General features: G+C 46.3%; 1 protein-coding gene across 1 annotated transcript in view; it reads right to left on the reverse strand.

The window, feature by feature from the left end:
• Positions 1 to 770: 770 nt before the first annotated feature.
• Positions 771 to 22,500, reverse strand: part of LOC148044278 (teneurin-4-like) — a 214,938-nt gene continuing 193,208 nt past the window's right edge. The window contains exon 5 of the mRNA XM_087721015.1: positions 771 to 953. Within this exon, the coding sequence (XP_087577141.1) occupies positions 883 to 953 (71 nt within the window). The 3' untranslated portion in view covers positions 771 to 882. The remainder of the gene's footprint in view (positions 954 to 22,500) is intronic.

Below are 22,500 nucleotides of genomic sequence, written 5' to 3' on the forward strand. Positions count from 1 at the left end.
TCCGAAAAATACAGTAGTTAAGGTCATCAACTAGATGGATGCATTTAGTACCGTATTTCCCCCAAAATAAGCCTAATGCATCTTTTGGAGCAAAAAACAATATAAGACCTGGTTCTTATTTTGAGGGGGGAAACACGGTACTGATTTTTGATAAAATTGATCTGTATCTCCTCTATGGTTTGGAGGAAGCCAAGCAATGAAGTTGTCCTTTCAAGGTATTTTATTCTACTGTTGTGGCCCACCAGCCGCCAGCGGAACTGGCAGCAGAGTCGGCCATTGGCCCCTCCCATAGGACATACAAGAGGAGCGAAGGGAAGGGGGCTTTTGCAGGAAACAATTCGTTCGTTCGGTCGTTAGATTCGTTTCAGGAGTGTGAAGATCTGTCCGTGAATCTCAAGAGACTCTGTGCCAGAGTCTTTCCTTGCACAGCACCTCATTGGGAAAAGATTTACATGGCAGCTTTCCAAGCTAGATAAGGTCTGTGGTCGTAAATATTCCTTTGAAAGACTGTTTGCCAGGCCTTGGCTGAATTGTGAAGGAGAGGAATTCACATTCGTGGAATAAAAGGGGTTTGATGGGGACCAGGATTCAGCCTCGTGCTTTTTGGGGAAGCCTACGTTAGAACATATATTCCTGAAGATATAACAAATATAACATTTTATACCAAGGGAGGGGAGGGGGGAGAGAAGCAAAATGGGCATTACCTGGTCTCCAGGGGGATGTTACTGTTTAGTAACCAGTTGTCCTGAGCATGAGTAGGTTCTTGGTTCCCTGCTTGATGTTCTCCGGAGAGCGAGTGGTCCGTAGGGGCAGGGCTGGGATTACTGCGTGGTGTGTAGTTCCCTCGGTTTAAAGAGTTGATGGACGCGGCGTGGTGTTGGTTCAGCGTGTGGGCGTGAGAGAGAGGAGGCGGAGTGGTCCGGAGTCGGGAGGGTTCGAAAGATTCGGATGATCTGGGGGAGGAAATGAAATAAACCGTGAGCGGGCTTCGAAATCGCAACTCCCGTGGCTCGCGTAACCCTTCGTTAACGGCTGGATTGGCAGCTAAACAGCAATACGAGGTCGTCCCCAACATGGGACCATTCGTTTAGCGACCGTTCGAGCTTGCTGAGAAAAAGTACAAGTAGACCTCGAATGATGACCAAAATTGGACGAAACTTTAAGCTAAGTGCATTTTGACCCATTTTATCACGTTTCTTCCAAAGTTGTTAAGCGAATCGCAGCCGTGGTTCAGTTAGTAACGTGGTTGTTAAGCGAATCTGGCTCCTCCCCCCCCCCACTGCTGGTCAGAAAGTCGCGAAAGAGAATTGCGTGATCCTCATGGCGACCAGAGGTTGGATTCAGCTGGTTCTCTCCGGTTCGGGTGAACTGATAGCAGCGGCTGCGGGAGGATCCGCCCACCCGCCCCGAGGAAATGTGTGAGCACCGTGCATGCGCAGAAAACAGTGCTCATCCGTAGATGAGGCGCGTGCAAATCGAAACGAGAGCACACCCTCACATTTGTGAACCGGTAGGGAAGGCAAGTGAATCCCACCTCTGATGGCGACCGTCATAAATACAAGTAAAGTTGCCAGGCATCTGAATGTTGATTAGGTGACAATGGAGATGCTGCAATGGTTTTTAAGTGTGGAAAATGATCCTGTCCCTTTTTTTTTGGTGGTGTTTTCAATTGCAATGGTCGCTAAATGAACTGTTGCAAGTGGAGGGTTACCTGTACTTACGACTGGTCCTCACATTTACAACGGTCATGAGACCCTCACCGTCACATGATGGAAATTCAGGGCCTTGGCAACCGGCCTGTATTTACAAACAGTTGCATTGTAGGGACACACAATTGTGTCACTCTCAGCCAGCTTCTTGAAAACCAAAGTCAATGGCGGAGGGAGGATTCGCTTAACGACCGTATGATTCACTTAACAGCTGCAGTAATTCGCTTAAGAGCCATGACTAAAAGGTTGCAAACTCGGTTGCGGCTTACTCAAATAGCGCCTTGCTTTAGCAACGGAAATTCTGTTACCAATTGTGGTCACTAAGTCGAGGACGTCCCATATCTCACAAGGCAAGTTCCTACCTAAGTCCTTTGCATGTTGACTAACCTCTGGCACTCCTTATTACACACCTGGCTGGATGCCGTCACACGCTTGCACAAATAGACACATATCTCCTTTATCATTCCATCACAAGCAATACCACGTATGAAAAGTACATACATTTCCTATACGAAAATAAAGATTGCGCTGTTGAAGGCCGGAGGCAAGAATCGATAATTTGCAGGTCAACAAAAGATGCTGCATAAACATGGGAAAGAGGGAGAGAAAAGGGAGAGAGAGAAAGGGGGGAGAAAGAGAGAGAAAGGGAGAAAGAGAGAGAGAAAGGAAAGAAAGAGAAAGAGGGGGGGAGAAAAAAGAGAAAGAGAGAAAGAGAAAAAGGGAGAGAAAAAGAGAAAGGAAGAGAAAGAAAGAAAGAAAGAGAGAAAGAGAGAAAGAGAGAGAGAAAGGGGGAGAAAGAGAGAGAAAGTGAGAAAGAGAGAAGGAAAGGGAAAGAAAGAGAGAGGGGGAGAAAAAAGAGAAAGAGAGAAAGAGAGAAAGGGAGAGAAAAAGAAAAAGGAAGAGAGAGAGAAAGGAGAGAAGAGAAAGAAAGAAAGAGAGAAAGAAAGAGAAAAAGAGAAAGAGAGAGAGAAGGGGAGAGAGAGAAAGGGGGAGAGAGAGAAAGGGAGAAAGAGAGAAAGGGAGAGAAAGAGAAAGAGAAAAAAGAGAAAGAAAGAGAGAAAGGGAGAGAAAGAGAAAAAGGAAGAGAGAGAGGGAGAGAAAGAAAGAGAGAAAGGGAGAGAGAGAAAGGGAGAAAGAGAGAGAGAAAGGGAGAGAAAGAGAAAGAGAGGGAGAGAGAAATAAGAGAAAGAAAGAGAGAAAGGGAGAGAAAAAGAGAAAGGGAGAGAGAGAAAGAGAGAGAGGGAGAGAAAGAAAGAGAAAGAAAGAGAGAGAGAAAGAGAAGAGAAAGGGGGAGAAAAAGCGAGAAAAAGAATGAAATGGAGAGAGAGGGAGAAAGAGAGAGAGAGAGAACAAAAAGAGAAAGAAAGAGCGAAAGAGAAAAAAGAAAGAAAGAAGAAAGAAAGAAAGAAAGAAGAAAGAAAGAAAGAAAAAAGGAAAGAAAGAGCTACTGTGAATAAATACATGCCAGTTGCCAAGTGCCCGAATTTTGATGGCGTGACCATGGGGATGCTCAAATGGTCATTAAGTGTAAAAAACGGTCATAAGTCACCTTTTCTCAGTGCCATTGTAACTTTGAACCTTCTTAAACAACCCTTTAATTTCTGGGCTACGGGGGGGAAAAATAAACGCATTGCCCCATCTGCTCTCCGAAACTTTCCTTTCCCGAGATACGCAGGACCCCAGATGAGTTGCCGTCTTCTAGCTCAACGCGGCCAAAGCTATTTTTATCGGCACGATCTGGCCCCCCGCTTCTTCTTTTTTACCTCAACCCCGAAGTGAAGGAAAAAGTTCACACAACCTTTAGGGGGTCTTCTCCGCTTGCCTGCCTCTTCTTCGACAGGAAGATGGATCATACAGCAGACGCGGGGAGTAAAAATCACTCCAACAGCTCAGCGGGAACCCAAACAGCTCATCTTTACCTGTCTAGCAACCTTCAACGCTTCCCTCATCCCTTTAAAACTCATCCTGGAAAGTCAAGAGCCAGGAAAATAAGAAAGTCATAGAAAATACCGTATTTTTCGGAATGTAAGACACACTCCCCCCTTCTAAAAGAGGGTGAAAATGTAGGTGCGTCTTATACACCAAATGTAGCCTCCCCCACCTGCCAATTTCACCTTTTCACCCCTGCCTCCCAGCAATTTGCCTCCTTCAGTTTCTGTTTCAGTATAACCTGATTAGGTTCCACCACAAATCCGCGAAGCCCTTATCCGCGGAGACATAAGCGCGAAGACTAATTTGCGCCGTTCTAAGCGCTAAGGAAAAACGCGACCCTACCGCGATGACATAATCGTGGAGGGCAAAATCGCGCATTCCCAAGCACTCAGTACCCTAAACCTAACGCTAAACCTAACCCTAAACTTAACGCTAAACCTAACGCTAAACCTAACGCTAAACCTAACCCTAAACCTAACCCTAAACCTAACCCTAAATCTAACCCTAAACCTAACCCTAACCCTAAACCTAACCCTAAACCTAACCCTAAAACAAACCCCTAAACCTAATCCTAACCCTTACCTTAATTGAAGTCGGCTTTCTGCCGCGGCGCCGTTTTAAAGCACCCTTCTGTTGCCGTGCTGTTGTCGCGGCAGTGATGACGCGCGGTGATGACATTGCGGCTTTAGTGCCGCGATTTTATCACCGCGATTTTGACTAGCGCGGTTTTGTCGTGCCACGACCTGATTAGTACAAGGGGAAAAAAATCTCCCTCTGCCTCCCAGCAATTTGCCTCCTTGCAGCAAACAGCAAACAGCCTGTTTCAGTTTCAGCTTCAGCACAGCCTGATTAGCACAAACAGCTGATTGTCGGTTGGATTGGCCTCCTGACCATCAGCTGTTTCAGGCTGTCGTGATCCCCATTGCCTATTGCCGCCTCCTCGTGCCCCATTTTTGGCCTCCGCATCCTATTTTTGCCCTCTGTGCGCCTCATTTTCAGCCTCCACGCGCCCCACTTTCCACCTATTCTGACCCCGGCTGCCCGGGAATGGGCAAAAAATGGGGTGTGCGGAGGCTGAAAACATGACGCAGAGTCCGAAAATGGGGCGCAAGGAGGCGGCAATAGGCTACGGCAATCCCTGCAGCCTGAAACAGCTGATCGTCGGGAGGCTGATCTAATCGACAATCAGCTGCTTGGGCTAATCAGGCTGAAGCTGAAACGGGCTGTTTGCTGCAAGGAGACAAAGGCAGATATTTTTTTTTCTTGTGCTAATCAGGCTGTGTTGAAACTAAAACTGGCTGTTTGCTGTTTACTGCAAGGAGGCAAATTGCTGAGAGGAAGAGGCAGATTTTTTTTCTTGTTTTCCTCCCCAAAAGCTAGGTGCGTCTTACACTTGGGAGCATCTTATACTCCGAAAAATACAGTAGTTGGTTCTCGACTTACGACCACAGAGGAGCCCCAAATTTTCTGTTTGCTAAGCAAGACCGCCGTTAAATGAACTCTGCCCCATCTTAACGAAGGCAAAAATGGGGCAAAGCTCGCTTAACAACTGTCTTGCTTAGCCCCAGAAATGTTGGGCTCCATTGAGCTGAGGTGGCGCAGTGATTAGAGTGCAGTACTGCAGGCCACTACAGCTGACTGCTATCTGCAGTTCAGCGGTTCAAATCTCACCAGCTCAAGGTTGACTCAGCCTTCCATCCTTCCGAGGTGGGTAAAATGAGGACCCGGATTGTTGTTGGAGGCGATATGCTGACTCTGTAAACCGCTTAGAGAGGGCTGAAAGCCCTATGAAGCGGTATATAAGTCTAACTGCTATTGCTATTGTGGTCGTATGTTGAGGACTACCTATAAGTCCCTGGTTGTTGTTGTTGTTGTTGTTTTTTTAAAAATCCTTCTACGGATTTCCTCCTTGCTAACTCAGTTCTACAAAAATTATTTCCCCTCCCAGCTAAAGCTTAATCCATGTTGTAGCATCCAACTGGGAATAAGTTTTTTTTTCTTTTTTCTTTTTAAAAGGAAGCTGGAGAATCTGCAGAGCAGAAATATGAAACAGAGGTTTTTTTTGGTGGGTCAGGAGTTAAGCTGCACCTCTGGTTGTATTTATTAGACATCCTATCAATCACCGTCATCTCCGGAGGATTAATAACATCCGGAGGGAGCAGGTGGAGGCCTTTTATGGAGACGGACATTTGTTTTCCATTTTTCTTTTTTTTTTGCCTGTTGCAAATTTCAATCGTGGCGTCTTAAATTGCAGGTAACAAAACCCTTTTTGCGGCCATTCACAGATGCCGCAGCTGCCGCGGGGAATAGAGACAGGCCCACCGCGATAGAATGACTCAAAGCAAAAAGGACTGGCCCTTCTGTTTCATCCACAGCTACGCGCATCGAGGTGTTACAGATACATCCTCGACTTACGACAGTTCCCTTAGTGATCGTTCGAAGCAGAGGTGGGTTTCACGTTCTGGTTCCACCACAAATGCGCGAACGACAAAAGCGCGTGTGACTAAACCACGGTGACAAAACTGCGCCGTCAAAACCGCGGCGACAAATGAGCGCTGAAGCGCGCCGACAACACCGCGCCGACAGAAGCGCGCTGTAACATAACCCTAAAAATAACCCTAAACCTAACCCTAAACCTAACCCTAAACCTAACCCTAAACCTTACCTTAACTTAAATCGCGCTTCTGTCGGCGCGCTGTTGTCGGCGCGCTTTTGACATCACGGTTTTAGCGCCGTGATTTTGTCGGCGCGCTTTTGACGTTCGCGCTTATGTCGTGCCACGTCACGTTCTGTTCACCCAGCACCAGAAATGAGAGCATGTGAGCCTGGGCATGATTGCCACTACCGGTTCGCCCGAAACAATGCAAACTGGCTGAATAACACCTCTGCTTTGACCTCACAACAGCACTGAAGAAAGTCACTTGCGACGATTTGTGTGTTAGGTTTATTACAGTCACAGACAAGATACAAGAACAAGTCAAAACACTCAGTAAGGTAAAGGTAAGGGTTCTCCTCGCACATCTGTGCTAGTCGTTCCCGGCTCTAGGGGGCGGTGCTCATCTCCGTTTGAAAGCCGAAGAGCCAGCGCTGTCCGAAGACGTCTCCGTGGTCATGTGGCCGGAATGTCTCAACTCCCGAAGCCACACTGAACGCTGTTCCCTTCCCACCAAAGGTGGTTCCTATTTTTCTACTTGCATGTTTACCTGCTTTCAAACTGCTAGGTTGGCGGAAGCTGGGACAAGTCACGGGAGCTCACTCCGTTACGCGGCGCTAGGGATTCGAACCGCCGAACTTTCGGTCGACAAAATCAGCATCCTAGCCACTGAGCCACCGCATCCCTTCAACCCCATTCAAAATTCTAGAGTGACATAACAAATAACAGATACAATCTAGGATAAAAGCCCAGATTACGGCCGTTTTCTAACGTGATCATTGCAACACCGCCACGGTCCCACGATAAAAATTAAGACGCTTGGCCACCGACTCGTATTTATGACGGGTTGGAGTGTCTCCCCCCAACACCCCTGGGGTCACGCGATCTCCTACTTGAGAGACCGCCTGCTGCCAATTACCTCCCACAGACCCATTAGATCTCACAGGGTTGGCCTCCTCCGGGTGCCATCTACCAGCCAATGCCACCTGGCTATTACCCGGGGGAGGGCCTTCTCTGTGGCAGCTCCGGCCCTCTGGAATGAACTCCCCGCAGGGATTCGGACCCTCACCTCTCTCCAGGCCTTCCGAAAAGCCATCAAAACCTGGCTTTGCCGGCAGGCCCAGCTGGGGGTGATGAGTTCCCTCCCCTCTCGACATGTATGGTTGTGCGACTGTTGTTTACTTTTATTATTTGTATTTTGTTTTTTATGTTCCCCATTTTTCCCCCTTGAATTGTTCGCTGCCTTGAGTCCTCCCGGAGAAGGGCGGCATACAAATAATAAAATTCTATTCTATTCTATTCTCCTGTTGGCGACCTTCTGACACGCCAAGTCAACGAGGAAACCTGCTTCACTTGGACAACCAGTTCAACTAACTCATCAAAATGGCGCGAGTCAATTAATGATTCGTAAAATGGGGCAAAAAAACAACAACAACCCTCACTGAACCACAGAAATTTCGGGCTGAGTTGTGGATGTACGTCAAGGACTATGTGGAAAAGAGGTAAGTTGATCCGGCACCTCTTACCCACCCAGATCAGAGTCTGCAAAGGAACAGATGAGGACTAACCGGGTTAGACCCGAGACCCAGAATTTAGCGGATTCGTTGGCTTTTGTGTTCCTTCTTTTTTATCCCGTAAAATTAAAATTGTTCCTGGCTTCGAGGCCCAAACAAAGATATTTCTGTTCAAAGCTCTCACCAAAACTGCAGCATAAACGACATGCAATTTCTGTCTGGCAGCTGTGATTTTGACACCCAGTCTGTCAAAATAATTAATATCTTGGTCTCTGGGCCCACCGATTTTTGCTTTTGCACAAAGCTTCACTGATTCCAACCCTCCACATCACCCCCCCTCCCAAACTTTCCATCACTCAACAACTTGGATAAGCCATGTTTGCACAGCGAGTGGATACTTTTTTCTCTCTTTCTTTTGCACTGGTGGAATTCTTTAACCCTTCGAGGACAATTCTGCTTTATTTGCAAAGGAGAAGAATGTTGGCTTTTCGATTCTGGCCACATTGTCTTTAAGTGACAGGACAAAACCACGGCTCCGTCCATGGGCTACGTAAGGATTTTTCTACGTCATCTGGAAAGGACACGTAGACAGGACAGAAGAAATGGTTGTAGACCGTGACTTACAACCATTTTGTTTAGGAGGGAGGGAAGCAAGGAGGGAAGGAAGGAGGGAAGGAAGGAGAGAAGGAGAGAAGAAAGGAGGGAAGGAAGGAGGGAAGGAAGGAGAGAAGGAGAGAAGAAAGGAGGGAAGGAAGGAGGGAATGTAGGAGAGAAGGAAGGGGGGAAGGAAGGAGGAAAGGAAGGTGGAAAGGAAGGAGAGAAGGAGAAAAGAAAGGAGGGAAGGAAGGAGAGGAGAGAAGGAAGGAAGGAAGGAGGGAAGGAAGGAGAGAAGGAGAGAAGAAAGGAGGGAATGTAGGAGAGAAGGAAGGGGGGAAGGAAGGAGGAAAGGAAGGGGGAAAGGAAGGAGAGAAGGAGAAAAGAAAGGAGGGAAGGAAGGAAGGAAGGAGGGAAGGAAGGAGGGAAGGAGAGAAGGAGGGAAGGGGAAAGAGGAAGGGAAGGAAGGAGGGAAGGAAGGGGAGTAGGAGAGAAGAAACGAGGGAAGGAAAGAGGGAGGGAGGGAAGAAGAAGTAGGACCGTTGTAAGATAAGATGGATCTATGGGATGGTAAGAAAGCAATTTTCAAGTATATTGTCAACTGTAGGGAAAAATTGTTATAAATACATATTATTAATAACAGTTATGAGATCATATAATTGTGAATCAATATGAAATTGATAAAATAAAATAAAAATATTAAAAAAAAACATTTTGTTTAGCGACTGTTCAAAGACACAACCGCACTGGGGAAAAAGTCACTCACAACCGTTTTTCACACTGTTGCAGCACCTCTAGGTGGGATTTGAAAAATTTAGCAACCATTTCTCTGCCTGGTTGCTGGGTGGGTGTGGCCAAAGTGGGTGTGGCCTACTAAGCCTCCTGCACCATGGCGGGGGGGGGCATTTTTGCCCTTCCCAGGGTCCGGAGGCTTTCCTATGCTACATAACAAAGATCTACCTCTTTCAGGCAGAGACACAAGAGGAATTGCCCAGAGCTCCTTCATTGCATCATCACCCAGCAGGAGTCAACCAAGCTTGGGACTCAGGACAGCCTACAGAGTTGCCCCTTTGTCAATGGGCCATTAAGGCCTTGGCCAGTCTAGTCTACATAACAAAGATCTACTTCCTTCAGGCAGAGCCACCGGAGGAATTGCCCAAAGCCGTTTCATTATATCATCACCCAGCAGGAGTCAACCAAGCTTGGGACATTAAAAAAAAAACAACCTACAAATTTATTCCTGCATGGCGCCATGGGAGTCTGACAACCAATCAGAATGCAAGCTCAAATTCAAAAGCCCAGAGAGGGCATAAAACCAGGGCACTGTCAGCATCTCTTCCCTTTCTTTTGCCAAGGATTTCAAACCATGTGGTCTTGTCCACCATTAAACCATCTTTCTAAGCCGCCTCCATGTTTCCAGTGTCTTTCTTCCCGCTTGGAATTGAACCTAGACGGACATTCCTTCCAACAACGTCTTGTCCTTCTTTGGATAATAATTTGATCTCTTCTTCTTGGGGATAACCCCGCAGCCTTTCCCTCCAAACACTAACTAGAATTAAAGCGAACTCAGCTTAGCTTCTTCTGCACATAACCATCATTTGCCATTGCCCATCAGTTTGATGCAAAGAGATTCATTCTTCTACACATCCCAAAGCAGGATTAAATAACAAAGGGCTTTTGCACGCCCGCAGATATATACGTTATATTGCCAAAAGTATTCACTCCCCTGCCTTTACTCGCATATGAACTTACTGTAAGTGACATCCCATTCCTAATCCAAAGGGTTCAATATGACGTCGGTCCACCCTTTGCAGCTGTAACAGCTTCAACTCTTCTGGGAAGGCTGTCCACAAGGTTCAGGAGTGTGTTGATGGGGATTTGTGACCATTCTTCCAGAAGCGCACTGATGTTGGACGGGTTTACGTGGCCTACCACTTCGTGGCTGAGTTGCTGTCGTTCCCAAACACTTCCACGTTCTTATAATACAGCTGACAGTTGACTGTGGGATATTTAGGAGCGAGGAAATTGCACGACTGGATTTGTTGCACAGGTGGCATCCTATCACAGTTCCACGCTGGGATTCACTGAGCTCCTGAGAACGACCCCTTCTTTCACCAATGTTTGTCAAAACAGTCTGCATGCCTAGGGACCTGATTTTGGTTCACCGACAAAAGGGCGAACGACAAAACCGCGCCCAACTAAACCGCGTCGCTGACGTCATCAACAGGGCGACAACAGCGCGGAGAAAGAAGCACGCTGTAAACCCTAAACCTAAACTTAACCCCTAACCCTAACCCTAAACCTAACCCTAATCCTAAACCTGACCCTAAACCTAACCCTTAACATAATCCTAAACCTAACCCTAACCCTTAACCTCACCCTCACCCTCACCCTAACCCTAACCTTTAACCTAACCCTTAACCTAACCCTAACCCTAATCCTAAACCTAACCCTAACCCTTAAACTAACCCTTAACCTAATCCTAAACCTAACCCTAAAACTAACCCTAACCCTAACCCTAACCCTAACCCTTAACCTAACCCTAACCCTAACCCTAACCCTTAACCTAACCCTAAACCTAACCCTAAACCTAACCCTTAACCTAACCCTAACCCTAACCCTTAACCTAACCCTAAACCTAACCCTAAACCTAACCCTTAACCTAACCCTAACCCTTAACCTAACCCTAACCTTTAACCTAACCCTAAACCTAGCCCTAACCCTTAACCTAACCCTAACCCTAACCCTTAACCTAACCCTAAACCTAACCCTAAAGCTAATCCTAATCCTAAACCTAACCCTTACCTTAAGTTAAATTGGCTTTCTTTCGACGCGCTATTTAAAGCGCCCTTCTTTCTCCATGCTGGCTGTTGTCACCGCGTTGATGACGTCAGCGACGCGATTTAGTCAGGCGCGGTTTTGTCATTCGCCCTTTTGTCGGGTCACACCTGATTTTATACACCTGTGGCCATGGAAGTGATTGGAACACCTGATTCTGATTATTTGGATGGGTGAGCGAATACTTTTGGCAATACAGTGTACATCAGGAACGCAATTCCTGTGCCTATCAGGAACTTAATTCCTTAATTAAAAACGAGCCTTTAAAAATTAGAAATTAGGCTAATGAATTCAATTAATTTCATGTTTCGAAAGACTCTTTCCAAAGGGAGCCCAAGTATCATATTTATATATCTATTATCTGCAGGCTGCAGGGTTTCTTAGGATATAAACCCAGAGATGTCTATCATCCGAGCAACAAGACAAAGCTAAGCTGCGGAGAAGGAGGCTTAAAAAGGCAACGAGCCATTTTGCGGGATTCTAAGAAAGCAAACGCTTGAAGAAAATCCACCAAATCAAACATTTTTTGGAACAAGTAACGCCCTCAGGACATCATGTTGGGAGACTTGGGGGGGGGGGGCAGGCTTTTAAAGATTAATAGGTAGCCCTTGACTTATGACCGCAACTTCTGAGCCCAAAATTCCCGTTGCTAAACAAGAGACAAGAGGGCTGCTGGGGGTTCGCGCGGGTTCGGGCGATTCTCTAGCTAGGATTCTGCCCAGTTCGGTGAACCCCCAAATGCCACCCCTGGCTGGCCACGCCCTTCCTACCCTGCCCCTTCCCTCCCACCCTGCCCCTCCCCTTCCAGGAGTCTCTACGCGGCACGTTCATCATGCCAGCTAAGTGCAGGGACCGCGTGGAGGCTCAGCGAGAGCAAAAAACGGGCCTACCGAAGGTTGCAGAAATCCAAAAACGGGCCTGTTTCTGGGGCGCTTCCGGAGCTCGGGGGAAGCAGTTTTCGCCCTCCCGGAGACTCGAGGAAAGACTCTGGAGCAGGGGTGGGTTCTGGATTCTTTTACTCCCGGTTTGCTCAAGGACGTGCTTCAGGCACGCATGCGCAGTAGGTAAAAAACAAGATGGCGGTGCTCTAGAACCGGTTCGGATGCGTGGGCAGCCGAGTTACTACCTACTCAGCCGAACCGGTCCGAACCGGTAGGAACCCACCTCTACTCTGGAAGGGTGAAAAATGCCCCCCCCCCCGGTGGTACAGAAGGCCAACTAGGCCACACCCACAATTAGTTTGCTTCATTGGTTCGTGACTCTCCGAGACTCCCTGCCACGATTTGCAGAGATCGGCCTGGCCGCTCTCCAAGCCAGAGAAGGTCTGTGACTGTAGAGCCGAGGTGGCGCAGTGGTTAAATGCAGCATGCAGGCTACTTCAGCTGACTGCAATTCTGCAGTTCGGCTGTTCAAATCTCACCGGCTCAAGGTTGACTCAGCCTTCCATCCTTTCGAGGTGGGTAAAATGAGGACCCAGACTGTGGGGGCGATATGCTGACTCTGTAAACTGCTTAGAGAGAGCTGAAAGCCCTATGAAGCGGTATATAAGTCTAACTGCTATTGCTATTGCTATTGTAAATCCTCCCTGGAAAGACTTTGCTGGATGTGAAGGAGCAGAATTCACAGTCAATTAATAAAACGTTTTTTTGTTGAGACCGGGAGTTTGCTTCATGCTCTCGGGAGGCCAGAACAATATCCACCTTCCCCCCCCCACACACCCTCCCACTGAGATCTCAAACTGTTGCATAGCCCTTGGCATAATATAAAATAAATCGGTGTGATTTTAGAGCAGAGCATATCACGGTACTGTACGTTTATCTGTAACTCAAGGACTGCATTTCAACCCTTCCCTCTTTGGAGACGGAAGCGAAGAAACGAAGCTCCAGGACTCCTCACTGCAAGCTTTATAAATTAAAGAGCAGAAAGAATTACCGAAGAGGAGGTGACTTTATTACTTCTAACGCAATACACGCAGTTCGGTCAGCAGAAAGGAGACGAACGCATTTAAAAATTTCATTTCAAGAGGACCCAAGGAAACACCGTCATAAAAAAAGAAAGAAAGAATAGATAAATAAAGATTGGCATTGAGGAGAGCTTGGGAGTTTGGATTTTCAAGGCAAGCTGCTTTGCTGCTTCGCTCCTAACAGCGTCTAAATCAATTTTATGGCAGGTTTCCCCCTCCTTTACTTTAAACCCCCAAGACAGCCTAAATCTCTTCGGGAGATGAAGTACATTGTCAAACTGGATTGGAAACCTGTCCCTTGAGTCGCCTGGGTCAAAGAGAGAGAGAGAGAATCCAACAATCCCTGGAACAAATTGTAAGACTTTTGAAATCAACCAGTGGTGGGGGAAGATGAGAGGCTGGAGCGAATCTTGGGGGCCTGTTTAAACCTGGATTCAGATGAGATAAGAGAGGAGGGGAAAGGAAAGGAGTGGAGGGTAGAAGAGAGAGGAAGAGAAGGAGAGAAAGTAGGAGAAGAAGAAGAAGTGTGGTGGAGAGGTAAGGGAAGAAGAACGAGGTAAGGGAAGGTGGGTAGAGGGGAGAGAAAAAGAAGAAGAGGAGGGAGGAAGAGAAAGAAAGTGAAGGTAGGAAGGAGAAGAAAAAGGGTAGGAGTAGGGAAGAGGTAAGGGAAGGAAGAAGGGGATGGAGACGAGGAAGGAAGGAAGTAGAGAAGGAAGGGAGGGAGAAAAGAAAAGAAAGAGAAAACAAGGTGGTGTCTTAATTTGCGAAGGATGGTAAACAAAGCATTCTAATCTATACCTTATAACCTTCCAAATGGGATAATAATAATATAAGAATGGCAAAGAAAAAGAATAATTATGTGAATGTGTATCTATAATCTGTATGCAAGAGAACAAATGACAGTAAAAATATATAGCATAATATAGGTAAATAATATTTGGTCATAAGTAGCTAAGTTTAAATAAATAAAGAATTGTACATAAAAATGGATAACGAATAAGGAGATTATGAATGAAAGATAGAAATGTATAGTAGGGAAAACACTAACTGCAAAGAAACCGATTCGGAACTGCTGTATGATATACGATGGAACTTATTGTTCCTATGTTGTTTTTAAGTCATGTGTTTGTTTTTGTTGATGTGCTTATGTGTTTAAAATAAAATAAAAATTATCGTCTAAAAAAAAGAGGGGAAAAAGGAAATACTGGTCCTTCTCCCCTCTTTCCCAGTTCTTGTCTTCTGCATCATCTCATTTAACGCAGACGGAAGAGGTTATATATCTCAAGAGGATAGGCAGAGGGAGAGAATCAAGATCACGCAAAGTGATCTTGATTCTATCAAGTCTCCCCTAGTCCTTCTTTTCATTAAACTAGAAATAGTCCCAGTCCCCCTAATCACCATTTTTCATATGTTTTAGCTTCCAGTCCCCTAATCCTCTTTGTTGCTCTTCTCTGCACTCTTTCTAGAGTCTCCACATCTTTTTTTACATCGTGGCGACCAAAACTGGATGCCATATTCCAAGTGTGGCCTTCCCAAGGCCTTGTAAAGTGGTATTAACACTTCACGTGATCTTGATTCTATCCCTCTGTTTATGCAGCCTAGAACTGTGTTGGCTTTTTTGGCAGCTGCTGCACACGGCTGGCTCATATTTAAATGGTTGTCCACTAGGACTCCAAGATCCCTCTCACAGATACTACTATTGAGCAAGGTACCACCTAAACTGTACCTGTGCATTTCGTTTTCCTTGCCTAAATGTAGAACCTTACTCTTTTCACTGTTGAATTTCATTTTATTAGATAGTGCCCAATATTCACGTTTGTCAAGATCCTTCTGTATCTTAAGCCTGTCTTCTGGAGTGTTGGCTATTCCTGCCAGCTTGGTGTCATCTACAAATTTGATGAGTTCCCCATCTATCCTCTTGTCCAAGTCATTGATGTAGATGTTGAAGAGTAAGGTACGGGTAAAAATTCCCCTTGCACATACATGCTAATCGTTCCCGACTCTAGGGGGCGGTGCTCATCTCCGTTTCAAAGCCGAGGAGCCAGCGCTGTCTGAAGACGTCTCCGTGGTCATGTGGCTGGCATGGCTAAATGCCGAAGGCGCACGGAACACAGTCACCTTCCCACCAAAGGTGGTTCCTATTTTTCCACTTGCATTTTTTAATGTGCTTTCAAACTGCTAGGTTGGCAGAAGCTGGGACAAGTAACAGGAGCTCACTCTGCTACGAGGCGCTAGGGATTCGAACCGCTACATTGCTGGCCTTTCTAACTGACAAGCTCAGCATCTTAGCCACTGAGCCACCACGTCCCCATGTTGAAGAGTACTGGGCCTAAAATTCAACTGCATTTAGAGAGTTTTAGATTGCTCAGCAGATAAGGGGGGAATATAAATATAAATATACGTATACATGCATACATATACATCTGTGGTGTGATACGACTGGTATGCCCTAGTATGGGGCCCACTTGCCCACCCGTCTTCCTTACCGGTATTTGAGCACAGAGCGTCGCGGGCGGTAAGTACGCATGCGCGCATTGTGCACATGTGCTGCGCATGTTCATGTGGTGGATGCCTGGCTCCATTGCACCATACCAGATGCAACGGGATCCAGAACCCACCACTGATATACATATACATACATATTCAAATCCCAGTAAGGGTATGGCTAGCTGATGAGAGCTAAATAGCTTGAAATAGATCTATACTAGTCTCCCTTTATTTATTTATCAGCACAAATACAACAATACGTACATATATATACATATACATATATACATATATCCACTATATTGCCAAAAGTATTTGCTCACCCATCCAAATAATCAGAATCAGGTCTTCCAATCCCTTCCATGGCCACAGGTGTATAAAATCAGGTACCTGGGCATGCAGACTGTTTCGACAAACATTTGTGAAAGAATGGAGCTCAGTGAATTCCAGTGTGGAACTGTGATAAGATGCCACCTGTGCAACAAATCCAGTCGTGCCATTTCCTCGCTCCTAAATATCCCACAGTCAACTGTCAGCTGTATTATAAGAACGTGGAAGTGTTTGGGAACGACAGCAACTCAGCCGCGAAGTGGTGGGCCACGTAAACGCGTCCAACATCAGTGTGCGATCTCACAAATGCGCTTCTGGAAGAACGGTCAAAAATCCCCATCAACACACTCCTGAACCTTGTGGACAGCCTTCCCAAAAGAGTTGAAGCTGTTATAGCTGCAAAGGGTGGACCGACGTCATATTGAACCCTATGGATTAGGAATGGGATGTCACTTACCGTAAGTTCATATGCGAGTAAAGGCAGGGGAGCGAATACTTTTGGCAATAGAGTGTACATATATCATCTTTTCAAGAAAGCCTAAACTATTTGGGTATAAAAAGTGTAAGGAAGTCGACATATATTAAGCTAAACAAACAACCACGATCTTTCTCCTCTCCTCTCTCCTTCGTCTTGTCTCTGTGTCACTTGAAAAAAATATGGATAATTATACTGACTGGCATTGATTTTTTTTTTCCCTCTCCCGAGAGGATTGATTTCAGAGTCCCGGCCCAGACTTTTAATGATTGAGAATAGAATAAAAGTGCCAACGGATCTGCAGTTTAAAAAGTCACCTTTAAGGAAGACATCAGCCAGAGCAGCCTCACGCCTCCCCTGCTCCACTCCCTCTTTCTGCTTTGAAAATTAAGCTTTTTCCCGAGACAGGTGACTGCTCTTTCCCCCGTTCTCTGCCAAATGAGGTAATGCCTTGGAAGCAAATTCTTACAGCAAACAAAAAAGAAAAGAAAAAAATACAGCGAAACAGCAGATCCAGCAATATTCCTAATTTCTGCTCCAGTAACATTCAGCGGACCATCACATTCCCGGTTCATCTGCACGGCAAAATATATATATCACAAAAATGATTGCAGTGGAGTTTTAAGGGAGGGATTGACTTAATCGTCGTTTTGGGAACTCTTCCCTGCTTTTCAGAAAATAGAGAATAACCCAGTTGGAAGGGACCTTGGAGGTCTTCTAGTCCAGAGGTCACCAACCTTTCGGACTTCCGGGGACACTCAATTCATAATTTTAAATCCCGCGGGTGACTAATATGATCTGCCTAATGACCGGGTGGGTGGGTGTGGCTAGGTGGTCATGTGACTGGGTGGGCGTGGCCAACTTGAGGTCACTCACGTCGAGGGGCGCCTCCCCACCCCTCCCCTCCCAGCCCCTCTTTGCCTGCCCACCCGGGCTCCTTAGGGCCCTACAGGACGCAGTTGCTGGAGCTAAGCAGCCCCCAGGAGAAAGGGATGGCAAAACAGCTCAGTTCAAATTGGATCTGAGCGAGAAGGAGGCTCAGCAGAAGCACCTCACTGAGGACTAGGAGCATAGGTTTTCCAAGCAGAGGAAGACCTGCGGGAGGGCAAGGCCAGGTGCCGGCGCCTGGAGGCTCAGTGGGCTGAGCTGGTCAGCCAGTTCCAGGCCATGATGCAGTCCCACTGGAACGAGGCCCTCCAACCACTAGCAGCACTTCCCTCCAGTCTTCGCCCAAAACCCCTCACCAGGAGGCTGAAGCAGACCCCAACTCAGAATTTCTGCCCCCCCTCCAAGCCCCACAAAAAGACCCTGAAGGGGGAGACTCTCTACAACAACACAAACATTCATTGCACGTATCTGGCCCAGGGCCCGTAGTTTGAGGACCCCTGATTTAGTGCAATGTTAAAAAAATGGAAATAATTTTTCTGAGGACATCCCAATTTTCTCGTGGATCACCAGTGGTCCATGGACCACCAGTTGGTGACCACAGCCCTATACCACTTCAGACAAATGGTTATCCAACATCTTCTTAAAAACTTCCAGTGTTGGAATATTTACAACTTCTGGAGCAAGTTGTTCCCCTGATTAATTGTTCTGACGGTCAGGAAATTTCTCCTCGGAGAGAAGAAGATAGGAAGAGAGGGATAGGAGAGAGGGTGAAGGGGGAAGATGAGGTGTATAAGGAGGAGTGGTAAGGGGAGAGAGGAGAAGGAGAAAGGAAGGGGAAGTAGAATAGTATGGAAGCGGAAATACACCAATGAGAGGAAGAGTGGAAGCAGAAGGGAGAAGAAAGGTGGGAAGAGAGGGATAGGAGAGAGGGTAAGGGGAGAAGATGATGAGGATAAGGAGGAGTGGAATGTAGAGAGAGGAGAAGGAGAAAGGAAGGGGAAGTGGAGTAGGAAAGGAAGATGGAGGGAAGATAGGAAGTAAGAGAGAGGTAGAAGAAAGAGGTGTATGGAGAGTAGAAGAGCTAATAAGGGGTGTTAATCTTTTTGGGGCGTTGAGGACAAGAGGAACTGATGTAATCATTATTTAATACTATATGATACTGGCTATTTATAGTATACATATGATGGTATGTTATGAAAATGGAAATAAAAATAGGCGAATGGAAAGAAATTTCTCCTCGGTTCTAAGTTTATCAACTTTTTCCCAAAGGCTAAAAACAAGAGCATCTTCCTACTTTCATTTCTTTTCCCCCCTAGGTGGCAATTTGCTTAATAGAGTGTGAGAATGCTGTAAATGTAGTTTATCTTGATTTCTGCAAAGCATTTAAGAAAGATCCCAGGATGTTCTGATTGGTTACGATATTGGTAGGGGGATATTTCTATTAAAATAAATGCCATTAAAGTCATTTGGGGAAAAAAAAACGTACTGCAAGAGAGATCATCGCTGTTTTTGAATGAAGCTGTTAATTTGGGTGCCTTGGGATTGGATCCTAAATTTGGTATTGAACGTTTGATGAATGGCTTTAATAAAGAGGAAATCTTTATCAAATTTGCAAATGATAGAGAACGGGGTGGGACTGTAGTAGCTTGGAAGACAGCAATGCGATTCGGAATGATCTTGATAAGTTGGAGAATGAGGGAGGCAGGGAGGCAGAAAGAAAGAAATGAAAGAAGGAGAGAGAGTGTGTGTATGTGTGAAGGAAGGAAGGAGGAAGGGAGAAAGAGACAGAGAAAAGGAAGAATGGCTGAAAGAAATGAAAGAAAGAGAGAGAGATAGTGGGAAGGAAGAAAAGAGAGAATGAGGGGAGGGAGAGAAAGACAGAAAGAGAGAGAAGGATGGAGAGAGAGAGAGAAGGAAGAAAGGCAGAAAGAAATGAAAGAAATAAAGAAAAAGAGAGAGAAAGAGATAATGGGAAGGAAGGAAAGAAGGAAAGAAGGAGGGAGAAAGAGAGAGAAAAGGAAGAATGAAAGAAATGAATGAAAGAAAGAATGAATGAAAGAAATGAAAGAAAGAAAGAAAGAAAGAGGGAGAGAGAGATAGTGGGAAGGAAGGAAAGAAGGAACGAGGGAGGGAGAGAAAGACAGAAAGAGAGAGAGTAGGAGGGAGAGAGAGAGAAGGAAGAAAGGCAGAAAGAAATGAAATAAAGAAACAAAGAAAGAGAGAGAGAGAAAGAGATAGTGGGAATGAAGGAAAGAAGGAAAGAAGGAAGGAGAGAGAAAGAGAGAGAAAAGGAAGAATGGTAGAAAGAAATGAAAGAAAGAGAGAGAGATAGTGGGATAGTGGGAAGGAAGGAAAGAAGGAACGAGGGAAGGAGGGAGAGAAAGATGAGAGAAGGAAAGAAGGAGGGAGGGAGAGAGAGAGAGAAAAGGAAGAAAGGCAGAAAGAAATTAAAAAAAGAAAGAAATAAAGAAAGAGAGAGAGATATATAGTGGGAAGGAAGGAAGGAAGGAGGGAGGGAAAGACAGAAAGAGAGGGAGAGAAGGAAGGAAGGAAACACAAATAACAGTCAAGAGATATTGTCCATCAATATAGGAAGTCCTCGACTTACAACAGTTCATTTAGTGACTGTTCAAAGTTGCGACATCACTGAAAAAGTAAATGAAGTAACCGTTGCAGCATCCCAAGGTTCAAGTGATCCAAATTCAGAGGCTTGGCAACTGACTCATATTTGTGACCGTGTCTGTGCCCCGGGGTCAATAGTTAGTGGCGCCTCGGAGGCAGAGACGCTGAACTTGTCCATCAGAAAGGTCAGCAGTTCGGCGGTTCGAATCCCTAGCGCCACTTTACAGAGTGAGCTCCCGTGACTTGTCCCAGCTTCTGCCAACCTAGCAGTTCGAAAGCATGTAAAAAATGCAAGTAGAAAAATAGGAACCACCTTTGGTGGGAAGGGAACAGCGTTCCGTGCGCCTTCGGGCGTTGAGTCATGCCGGCCACATGACCACGGAGACGTCTTCGGACAGCGCTGGCTCTTCGGCTTTGAAACAGAGATGAGCACCGCCCCCTGGAGTCTAGCAGAGATGTGCGAGGGGAACCTTTCCCTTTAGACTAACATATCTCTTCTTCTACAAAACCTTCCATTCAGAACATGTGAAGTCTTCTCAAAAGATGTGCCCATATAATCTCTTTCAACCCAATAGCCTTCTGCTGAATTTACTCCATCCAATCTTGGCTGAACCCCAAGCGTGAGGTTGCCTTAAAGGTAACAAAGCTTGTTACACCAAGCTTTCTCCCTGCCTGGCATCGCTCCACCAGCAGTGATTTTGCTGGTTTTCACAACTCCAGCCACCCACGAGAAGGGTCCACCTGGCAGCCCACTCTAGCGTGGTACAAACCCGGATCTCTTCGCCAGCGACCTTCCCATGGCTGGGTGCCCGTTTTTGGAAACCCATCAGGGCGGATTTCAAACCCAGACCACCACCCTGGCGCACCCCCTCGCTGGCAGGCGAGCCGTTCCTCTGCCTTTCTCAATTTTAGCCCCGTCGCTCGGAATGAGATTGGAGAAAGAAAGGGCCATCGAGCGATCTGCATGGCAGGCAGGTAATTACGGAATCTGTAAAATTACAGTGATTAGGCGGCCTTGAGCTGGACTGTTCCAAGAAAGGGGGAGAGAAACAGAGAGAGAGAGAGAGAGAGAGAGAGAAAATAAAACAGGGAGGGAGGGAAAGAAAGAGAGTGAAAGAAAGAGGGGAGAGAGAAACGGAGGAAGAGGGAAAGAGAGGGAGAGGAAGAGAAACAGAGAGAGGGATGGAAAGGGAAAGAAAGAGAGGGAAAGAGAGAGGGAGGGAGGGAAAGAGGGAGAGAGAAAGAGAAAGAAAGAGGGGGAGAGAGAAACAGAGAGAGGGATGGAAAGGGAAAGAAAGAGAGAGTGAAAGAGAGAGGGAGGGAAAGAGGGAAAGAGAGTGAAAGAAAGAGGAGGGGAGAGAGAAACGGAGGAAGAGGGAAAGAAAGAGAGGGAGAGGAAGAGAAACAGAGAGAGGGATGGAAAGGGAAAGAAAGAGAGTGAAAGAGAGAGGGAGGGAGGGAAAGAGAGGGAAAGAGAGAGAAAGAAAGAGGGGGGAGAGAAACAGAGGGAGAGGGAAAGAAAGAGAGGGAGGGAGAGAGAAACAGAGAGAGGGATGGAAAGGGAAAGAAAGAGTGAAAGAGAGAGGGAGGGAGGGAAAGAGTGAAAGAGAACGAAAGAGGGGGAAGAGAAACAGAGGGAGAGGGAAAGAGAGGGAGAGAGAGAGAAACAGAGAGAGGGATGGAAAGGGAAAAAAAGAGAGAGTGAAAGAGAGAGGGAGGGAGGGAAAGAGAGTGAAAGAGAGAGAAAGAGGGGGGGAGAGAAACAGAGGGAGAGGGAAAGAAAGAGAGGGAAAGAGAGAGAAACAGAGAGAGGGATGGAAAGGGAAAGAGAGTGAAAGAGAGAGGGAGGGAGGGAAAGAGAGTGAAAGAGAGAGAAAGAGGGGGGAGAGAGAAACAGAGGGAGAGGGAAAGAAAGAGAGGGAAAGAGAGAGAAACAGAGAGAGGGGTGAAAGGGAAAGAGAGAGGGAGGGAGGGAAAGATAGAGAAAGAGAAGAAGAGAGGGAGAGGGAGAGAAAAAACAGAGCCAGGGAGGGAAAGGGAAAGAGAGAGTGGAAGAGAAAGAGAGAAAGAAAGAGAGGAATAGGGAGAGAGAGAGAGAGAGAGACAGATGGAAAGAGGGAAAGAGAAAGATTCTATTCTATTCTGTGTTCTGTATTCTGTAATCTCTTTTCTATTCTGTTCTGTTCTAATTCTATTCTAATTCTATTCTATTCCTATTCACTGGGTCTTCAAGTGACCCACCCACCCCCTTTTTTTTTGCACACATTGTGCCAGGCAAGATACCCCCACCAATTAAGAGAGGAAGGGCTTAAGGAGTTGAAAAGATGCCAAGAGAGAGGGAAGTTCCTTCTTTGCCTCCCCAATTCCGTTTCCTAATTCTCCAAGATTTGGTGGGTGGCTGTTATTTAAACCTTCATCCTCTTCACATCCTAAATGAGAGTTTTGCTGCCTTAAGAGAAATTAAAATCTCCAAGGGTGGGTGGAAGCAGGAAGCA

Source organism: Thamnophis sirtalis, unplaced genomic scaffold, assembly GCF_051295495.1.
Source record: "Thamnophis sirtalis isolate CommonGarterSnake01/CBP01778 unplaced genomic scaffold, rThaSir2_p1.2 scaffold_8, whole genome shotgun sequence".
NCBI lineage: Eukaryota > Metazoa > Chordata > Lepidosauria > Squamata > Natricidae > Thamnophis > Thamnophis sirtalis.